This window comes from Leptonotus elevatus, chromosome 2 (genome assembly GCF_054856555.1).
Source record: "Leptonotus elevatus isolate MCC_2025b chromosome 2, RoL_Lele_1.0, whole genome shotgun sequence".
NCBI classification, from domain to species: domain Eukaryota; kingdom Metazoa; phylum Chordata; class Actinopteri; order Syngnathiformes; family Syngnathidae; genus Leptonotus; species Leptonotus elevatus.
In genome coordinates, this window is record NC_141240.1 from 21,366,132 (window position 1) to 21,375,495 (window position 9,364).

The window sequence follows — 9,364 nt, forward strand, 5'->3', positions numbered from 1 at the left end:
ATGCTTAAACATTGTGTTAATTTAAAAATGAACAATTATGTGTGCTGTTATTATCTGGTCTAACGAAGCAGGACAGGATTATATTGCAATGAGCTACCGGTAGACAGTAGTTAGTTATTATTTTACCCAAGTATCGCTTTTAGGTATTGCACTTAAAAGAAGAAAGGCCGTCATTGACCTAACCATAATCCGTAGATTTTTTTTTTTTGTAATGTAATTATTTTTGCCATGAGTAATTAAAAGTTTATTTTGAAAACAAAATACCCGGAACTACAATTGTTTCCGGTGTTATTGTTGCACTAAACAATGGCGACATGACAGTCTCTCGTACGTATGCGTTATTTGATTATATTAAATTTTAACTAGTCGTCAGTTAAAGAAACGAGTTTTCAAATGGCGCCCGTTGTTGAAAAGTAACCTCTTGTGGGTGTAACTAAACATTTCGCCTTCATTGCGTACATAATTGTGTAACTAATATGTATTCGTTCAGGAATGACTACGGTGAATCTCTCCTTCGCTGCTTGTGGTTTTTTGGGCATCTACCACCTGGGAGCTGTGGGGGCTTTTCTCCGTCATGGGGACAAGCTGCTTGCCTCGCTCAAGTCCTGTGCAGGGTCCTCAGCTGGGGCTCTTGTTGCTGCCGTCATGCTTACTGCTCCGGATAAAGTCAAGGTAGACAGTTATCTTTGTATACAGTGGGCGCCAGGGTACTTCCGGGTGGCGAATAATCAAGTGTCTGTCATTGGCCTGAATTGAAAACGAAGTTGAAAGTTGTTGTGTTTGGGGTTGTGCTGTCAGATATAACCGGAAAGGTTTATTGTTTTTTTGTTTAAGATGTACTTTAAAAATAATAATAATAATCCTGCAGAACCTGCGGCTATAGAAAAAATGGCTAGATGATTTGAGTCTCATTGGAGTCATAATTAGCATCTACGTCCTCATTCTTGTCAAATGACATACTGTGTGATGGCACTTAAGGGTAGTAGTTAGTTAGCCAGAACTGCCCCTGATCAAATTGTGTCCTGAAACAAGATTTAATTTTGGGGCCTCCCAGTGGCTGTATTTCATGCCGTGAAAAAAAAAAAATGCTGTTGACAGACTAACGATGTGTTTATTATTTAATATGTTGTTAACATATTGATGATCTGTTCTTCATCTTTCAGGACTGCAAAGAATTTACTTACAATTTTGCTGAGAATGTAAGGCAACAGAGATTTGGAGCAGTCACACCTGGATATAATCTCATGTCCAAACTGCGGTAACTTCACAACAGACATTGCGTAGAAGCAACTGAAGCAGGGAAAATAAAAATCACATCTGACTCAAGTATCTGCCACTTTGCAGAGAAGGGATTGAGGAGATGCTGCCTGTTGATGCACACATTTTGGCATCTGACCACCTCCATGTCTCGTTGACACACTCCAGAAGTGGCAAGAATCTCATCGTGTCCCGGTTTAACTCGAGAGAGGAGCTCATACAGGTGCACACACACGATCACACACCCATGAATGATGTGCATTTTAGTTTAAAGCAGTAAGATATTTTTTCTGTCCAATTTGGACTCAAATATTTACTTCCAGAGCCAATATTAACAGTAACACCCCGAAAAGGACAAATGTTAATGACTATGCTCAACACAATGCTTCCTCTCAGGTAGCCTCAGAGAATTCTGTATTCTCTGAGAGTTCCCTTTGCCACTTTTAGGCATGACTAATCAATTATGAGTACTCAAAAGGCGGAGAACGGCGCAATGACAACAAGCATTTTTAACACATTCAGACATATTTTTAATAATTTTAAACCGAAGATATACTGCAAACTATCATTTCTTTTACTGAGAATAGTTAGATTTCTGAATAGTGAAGCGCAAATATGTGGGAGATTACTGTATCATCATTGTTGGAACTTCATGGTATACTGGTATCAAACCCGAGCACATACATAGCTTTTTTTGTCGTTACCCATTTGTCACTGCTAGTTGTTAGCCTCCTGCCAGCACTACTGTGGGCATCACAATAGCACAAATAGAGGGGAATCGTAAAGCAAAGCACAGATATTAAGAGGATCAAAGTGATGGCAGCGAACTTTGTATGCACAAATTGTACACCCTGGGCCATCAGAATTTTTAATTAACTAATTATCTTAATTTCAGTCCAAAATATAACCACTACCAGCACCTTCAATCTAATTAAAACAAAAATAAGTACACACAAGAACAATAAAACAAATTACAGCTATGTAGATTTTGAATGTTATCAAAAACAAGATGACCCAGTTAATTGAAACTGGCACACAGTATTACCGAAACTCTTGAAGCAGTTATGTACAGATTATTCGACTTTGACCCTGACTTATACACATGGATTTTTTATTTATTATAACATTTTTGTTGCTCCCCCAACTAGGCACTCCTGGCCAGCAGCTTTGTGCCAGTCTATGCTGGGCTTCAACCGGTGAAATTCCAAGGGGAGGTACTTGGCCTTGTCACAATTATTTATTTGTATTTTTTTATGTTCACTGTAGCTGCATGTGTACCATTCATGTTTTTCAGTAGAAATGGATTGATGGAGGCTTCACTGACAGCCTGCCAATCCTGCCTGTTGGTCGAACCATCACAGTGTCGCCATTCGCAGGCCAGCAGGATGTGAGTCCGTTGCACAAAAGTCATGCGGTCAAGACCCAACTCAGGCTGGCCAATATGAACATAACGGTATGTATGATAATTTTTGTTCTGTAAATATGTACTATATCTAAGTGTTTTACCAGCATGCATATATGTAAGTATTTAGATGACCCTGGTTAAGTCAGGACACTGTATTATATGCTGCCAAAACAAAGCTACGTTTTGTTGTTTTGGCAATAAAGTTGAGTGTCAAACTTTTTGTGTTAAAAAAAAAACGCACTTAACTACACTGGGTGCTGTCTTATTTTTAGACTCTCAACAGCTGTTGATAACTTCATTATCAAAGTTGAAGAAATAATGTCATGTTGAGATCTCAACTACTGTTACAAACACAAAATTTGAAAGCGATCTAAATTTAACAGGAGTTGGTAAACCCAGGCAGGCCTCAGGGAGTTTCAAGGCATGCCAAAGTTTGTCTACAATGAAGCCTTGAGGATCTCTTTGTGGCATTTATAGCTCACAACCGTGTTATTAGTGTATGTTGGCTGTAGGGCGTCTTATTTAAATTGCAACAGAATGGATGTTACCGGTGTTTAGGAACGTAACATTTGTAGGTGAGGTGCAAGACTAAACAAAGCATTCACATGAGCACTAACACGTTTGTTGTTTTTCACCAGTCATTTCACATTTTCGTTCGGGGTTTGTATCCAACATCTTGGCCAATCTCTTTTGAGTCAGCAACTTTTAAATTAGATCTATAATTGATTTTCATTCGTTCAGTGGTTTCTGAAGTGGGGTAGTAGGTACATACATACTGATAATCAAACTAAATTTGATCATTTTCCTTCCCTTGCGATCAGAGTCGGCAAAGATATGATTGTCATATTTCTCTGAAATATTATCCTGAGCGGCTACCCTGTGGTGTAGGTTGTTGTTGTTTTTTCTCCCCAATCAACTCACAAGGCTGATGTGGCCAGCAAACGCAAATGTTAAACCTCTTGTATATTTACTCGCAAATCCTTACAGTATTCGTATGGTCAACAACACCAAGTTTGGACAAGACACAGGCTCAGTGATTGTGACATGAAACAGAATGATAGCCAATTAGGAATTGATGTAAATCTGTTACCGGAGACAAATAGAGGAGCAAATGATTGTGTTGAGTGCTTGTATAATGTATTTCACAATTCATTCTCATTAGAGAAAAAAAAAGGAAACTAGTTTGCGACCGCAGTGTAGTTGCCAGCTAACAGTAAGCTTAAGATATTTCTTTATTGTAATTTCCAGCAGTCTTGATGTCCTGTGGCACCATGCTGCCACCCACAGGGCAGTCTTGGTAGTGCAACAGACATTATGTGTGCGGTGTACTGTTGTCGCACTGTTGAGTGCACCACAACCATAAGTGTAGAAAGTGCACTGTCATTGTCTTGTTTTGTGGCTCACGTTAAAGAATTCGATAAAATCAATAAAAACAATCAATATGCAAGCTGGCTTTTTCGTAAAGTGTCATTGTTCACAAAGTGTACTTTGTTGAAACTGACACAATTTTGACTGTAATCATATGTGGGGTCAGATTTGATAAAATAGAGTTACACTAAACAATCCCTCGGTGGCTGTGCAGCCTCACTGTGACCACCTCTCTCACTCCTGGATGCCCGCACATTCCATTGTGCATGTGTTTGGATTGGATCTGTGTATAATTAATAGAGGTGGGAATTTTTGAATGTCTCACGATTCGATTTGATTCCGATTTTTGGGTGTGCGATTGATTCGATTCAGAATGGATTTTCGTTTAGGGGCAATTTTAGATTCAAAATTATTTAATTAACAATGATTTTTGCTTCAATTTATAGATGTTCAAGGAATCGTAATGATCTACTCCAGTCTGACTAGCTAATGCTAATTAGTGCTCTATTCGCGGCACTTTGATCCCTCAAAAGCACGCCTCCACGCTGAAAAAAGACACTTTTACAGGAATAACTTGATTGTGACTTTTTCCTTCTACTCTCTAATGTGGCTACAACTTAACAGTGTATCAGACCGTGTGGAACCACACTGCCACTAAGTGGCAAAATCGTCTACAACATAAACAGCGCTCCCAATTAAGGCACACACAAACAAAGGGAAGACAGTATAAAATAATTTAAATAAAATTGATTTAAAATCAATTCTGAATCGTACTAAATGAGAATTGCGATTCTTATGAGAATCGATTTTTTGGCACACCCCTAATAATTAACTTAATAATTAATTTAACTCATTTTCACAAAAGTCAAGATAGAGCATCAAGGTTGTCTGAAAGGCTGGCGCGTGGTTTTCAATTTGGGCTATGTTGTGGTCTCCACAGTTCTCCATGGAAAACATCAGAAGACTGAACCAGGCTTTATTCCCACCACCTACCAACAGAATGCAGTTCCTCTGTCAGGAAGGTTTTGATGACGCCATGAGGTTCCTGGGGACGGAAGGTTGGATGAGCTAGAGGAATGGGAGTCACAAATGACTGTGTAGGTTCCAGATCATAAGCAGGTTCTGCATTGGTTTTGGTGCAGTAAGCGAAAGTAACGACTTTCCCTCAGGGCAGTATGTGATCTTCTTACTCCACACATTCTGATATATTTCAGGAAGAAGGAAAACGAATTAGGCATTGATCTGTGAAACCTGTGGGGATTTATTCTCAGAATTGGTTGGCCCATTTCAGTGAGGAATCCCACAGTGCATTCGATTTTGTGGAGTCAACATTTCTTTTTGTAAGATGTTGACTTGCAGTCATGCTTCGAATACTTGATTTTCTCCGTTATGTAATTGTAAGCCGACCTGCTGCTTCTGATAATGAGACTTAATTATGACTTCTCTTAAATGAAGACTTTGCGTCGGAGGCAAACTGTTCCCCAGCTCAACATGTAATATTTCATCATATTGTGCTGCAAACTTTACTCCCACTAATGAAGCAGTTAAAGGAATCCCCAAACAAACCCTCTTGAGAAGCTGATGCACTACTTACTCCTGGGAGTGCATTGTTAGTGAGATTGCTTTTATCATCATATCTTTTATACCCAAGTATTTAGTTTTGCTCGCTCTCAAAACACATTTTCAATAAATGAAAATTAACTATTCAGTTTTTGCCTGTATGCATGTGCACGTCTTCTTTTCTAGATGGACAACAACATTTTTGACATTTTCGTTGCCACTTCCACTTTAAGATGAATGTCAAAACTAAATGTGCAACAAAAAGAATGACATTTTGTGCATTTAAATCAACAACGTAAGTTTGTGTTAGTCTGCTAACTTAGATAGGTAGATGAGCTAGCTAGTTAGGACCATTCAATAAATGGATATTTAGAGACATGTAGAAAGAAAATATGACAATCTTCAATGCATATATTGTTTATCCTCTATGACGAATGGCCAATATTACTGTCATTTACTGAGCAGCTGAGACATCCATCTCCACGCATCCATTTGTCTGTTTCTTGTTTTTGTTTTTTACTGCTCACGGGTGACCCAGGTGCATACATTAGAAGTAGAAGCACAATGGGAAGAAAAAAAAGGGTCATTACAATATTGTCGATATTTTATTTTATTATAAAAAGGGGAAAGATTTGTGACAATTGTTTTGGGTTGCGAAAGTGGTCACGGAATGAATTAAATGTGTATCTCAAGGTATTTGTGTATTGAAATGATCACTGTGAAACAGAAAGATCCACATAAACACCGTCATACTCAGCAGTGTTCCGAGTACGTTTGTCCTTGGCATACGCGAACAAGTGTGAGTTATCATGTTAACAATACGGAACAGTTGTAACGCTTGAATTTGAGTCTTAAATGTGATCTTTTTCCTCTCAAAGGTAAAGTCAACATAGTTGTTGTTGCACTCCGATAAATGGATATTGATCATAAGGACACAGGCACTTAATGATCTGCAGTTTGTCTGATGGTTTGGCAGGCTACTTATCGAGCTTATTGTCCCTTCGGTATCCTTACTGGGGCCCTGCTCATCTCATGTTATTGTGATAGATATCCCTTTAAATGCCTTCCCTGCACTCTCTGAGCTTCTTTGAATTTTTAATTAATTCAATTTGCACTTTTGAAACTTCACCCAATGTTCCTGATGGCAGTGACAGAGGACGCATGTTACAGCACGGCCAAATCGTGCTGCATCAAAACTTTTTGGATATCATTTAATTTTCAATTATGCGTTTTCCTAGTGTGAAGCTGCATCTTATCGAGCATTCGCCTTTTTTTTTCTTTTTTCTTTTTTTTTTTATAAAACAGGCACAAAGTACTTCAACAAAAGATTTCCTTATTTTACAGAGTGAGATTAAGTCATGAAAAGAAAAGAAAACACTCTTTTTAAACAGAACAAACTTGTTACATTATTTTTCAGATTTCAGCTTCCATCAAAACTTGGCATCAATGAGCAATCCAATAAATGTATTATTATATCCTCTTTTCTATTTCGATTGAATGTTGCCCAGACAGTTGACCAGCATGTCTACAAAGAGATCATGTGGCGATTGACTTGTATAGTGCTCGAGAATAGGCAAGAGATGTGGCAGATAAGTGTGCACTCACAATTCCCTGAGCATCCAACAGTTCCTGTCCAAAAAGAACACTAGTTCAGGGGTGGCCAAGTTGGGTCCTCGAGAGCCACTATCCAGCCTGTCTTCCACGTTTCTCTCCACTAACACATCGGATTCATGATCAGGATCGTTTTCAGGCTTCTGCAAAGCTTGCATGTGATTTTTTATTTATTTTTTCCCAAGCTCAAGGCAGTCGTAAAAATGGCCCACTTGATAGACATGGATGACATCAAGATGGCCGTGATGACAGAACTGCGGAGCATCCGGAAGAAACTCTCCATTAGTGCATAAAGGCTTGGAAGGAAAGGCTGGGAGAATGTGTTCGAATCCTTAGGGATCGCTTCAAAGGGAGAAACTCTTCATCTGGGTTGGAAATAGATCCTTCGGGACACCTGGAACTTTTCTGACACGTCGTTCACGAGTTACAAGCCAGGCATGTAGCGGTAATGACAAACTCTTGCTTGTCAGTGCAGATATTGTCAAACATTTTCCCAACAGTTTTTGATCATTTGACCCCCTGCAAATTAGCATTATCCGTAAACTTGCATTACTTTTGTGATGCTCTTCAAGGCATTCACACACAAGTTTGAGGCAATTACTACCTTTAGTTTAGCATGCTCTATCATATAGCTCTCACTGTTACTGTGTTAACTTCAGTCTGCATTTTAGGAGTGGTATTTGTCTCGTCACGTTTTGACCTAACCTTTAAAACGGTAAAGTAAATGGTCTTGCACTCAAGCCACAACAACCCTTTACCAAATTTTATCAATACCTGAGAAGCTTCATCTCATCTCCACCGCTAACAGATCATTGAAACATTCCCCAGGTCATTGCCACAAATGAGATTCATAGCCTGCAGCAAGAGAGGGAGCTCATGAATGCAGCGCCAAGATGAGGAGGGAAGAAAGTGCAAGTGATGGAGGTGGGTCTGCATGCGTGCACCAACATACGACTCCCAGCCCCTCGGCTTTGCTGGCAGAAAGGCGAGACAAGGAGATAAAAGCTATGGGGAAGAATTGAACTGAGCACTAGTCTAAGTGTAACTATATCCACTGGTGGGAAGTAATATAGTACTCTTTTTTTCTTTTCTTTTTTTTTTCCTTTTACTCCCTACATTTGAAAACATCTGGACTTTTTACTCCTTACTCTATGTCAAAACATGCATGTTCTTTTTTTTATACCCTTTGCTTTTTAACCCTCTAAACTTACATTAAACAGCTACATTCCTTAATTAGATGACCTTTTCTTTATTTCTGATGTAATACATTTGGTTGTCAAAAAATACTACTGTATTTTTAGTTAGACTGTTATTTACTTTTTATTAGTTCAATCGGTTCTTTTACCAGTCACTTTTTAAAAGCAAGTACACTATCTGTATTTCTTCACAAATACAGAGCGTGATTTCTTATGCCACCTCTGATTAACAGTGAAGAAAAGTGCAAGTGACTAGCAATAATCGAGGCAAAATACATTTACCATCAACCCCAGCTTGCTCAAGCAAATTGAATACGATATCATTTAAAGTATTTAAGATCACTGTAACAACAATCTCTGAATGTTTTAGGCATAAAGGTAAACGAGGGTGGAGCGTTGAAAATGAGCATATCTTCACCTCCGGCACTTGGTCTATTTTCTGTCAGGTAATTTAAACTCACTTTGAAATAGTAATCCCCAAAGATTTGAAGCGCATACATTGGAAACTGTGATTGGCATAGCCCTGAAAAGGAAGTATGCTGTGTGTGTGTGTTTCTGTAATTTAACCTAAACTACCTCTGACATAATGTGTCACTCAAAAACACCGTAGGGATTATCCTCTGGCAGGTAGGTGACAGGGGCTTTAATTGTATTTTCGTGTTAAAGCTTCCTATGGATAGATATAGATACGCTCAGTAAGGGGGGGTTTTTTGTTTGTGTTTTTTCTTGACGCATGTGTGTTTTCCCTGAAAGGACGTGGATGGTCTTGCACCTTTTAGAAGGGACATTTGTTTTAAAGTGATTGATTTCAGCATAAACCTCCTTTGTGGGTGATCTTTCTATTTTAGTGCTGCAGAGTTGAGACTGCACATCCCACAGGTTCAGGATCGGCCTTGGAACACAAATCACCAGTAAGGAGGAAAAAGTGCCGGGAAGCACTGCAAAGATGTCACGTTTTGGATATAAA

At 38.9% G+C, this 9,364-nt stretch overlaps 1 protein-coding gene across 1 annotated transcript; it reads left to right on the forward strand.

The window, feature by feature from the left end:
* Window positions 1-281: 281 nt before the first annotated feature.
* Window positions 282-5,738, forward strand: pnpla4 (patatin-like phospholipase domain containing 4). The gene is made up of 7 exons (XM_086068830.1): window positions 282-327; window positions 491-672; window positions 1,164-1,258; window positions 1,345-1,480; window positions 2,406-2,471; window positions 2,555-2,710; window positions 4,971-5,738. The coding sequence occupies exons 1-7, from the start codon at window positions 315-317 to the stop codon at window positions 5,100-5,102; spliced, it is 780 nt and encodes a 259-aa protein (XP_085924956.1). The 5' UTR covers window positions 282-314; the 3' UTR covers window positions 5,103-5,738.
* The last annotated feature ends 3,626 nt before the right edge of the window (window positions 5,739-9,364 follow it).

Excerpts from the sequence above, each read along its gene's own strand:
- pnpla4 (XM_086068830.1), top strand. Across the intron at positions 673-1,163 it reads CTGCTCCGGATAAAGTCAAG|GACTGCAAAGAATTTACTTA; the intron begins GTAGACAGTTAT and ends TTCATCTTTCAG. Across the intron at positions 2,711-4,970 it reads TGGCCAATATGAACATAACG|TTCTCCATGGAAAACATCAG; the intron begins GTATGTATGATA and ends TGGTCTCCACAG.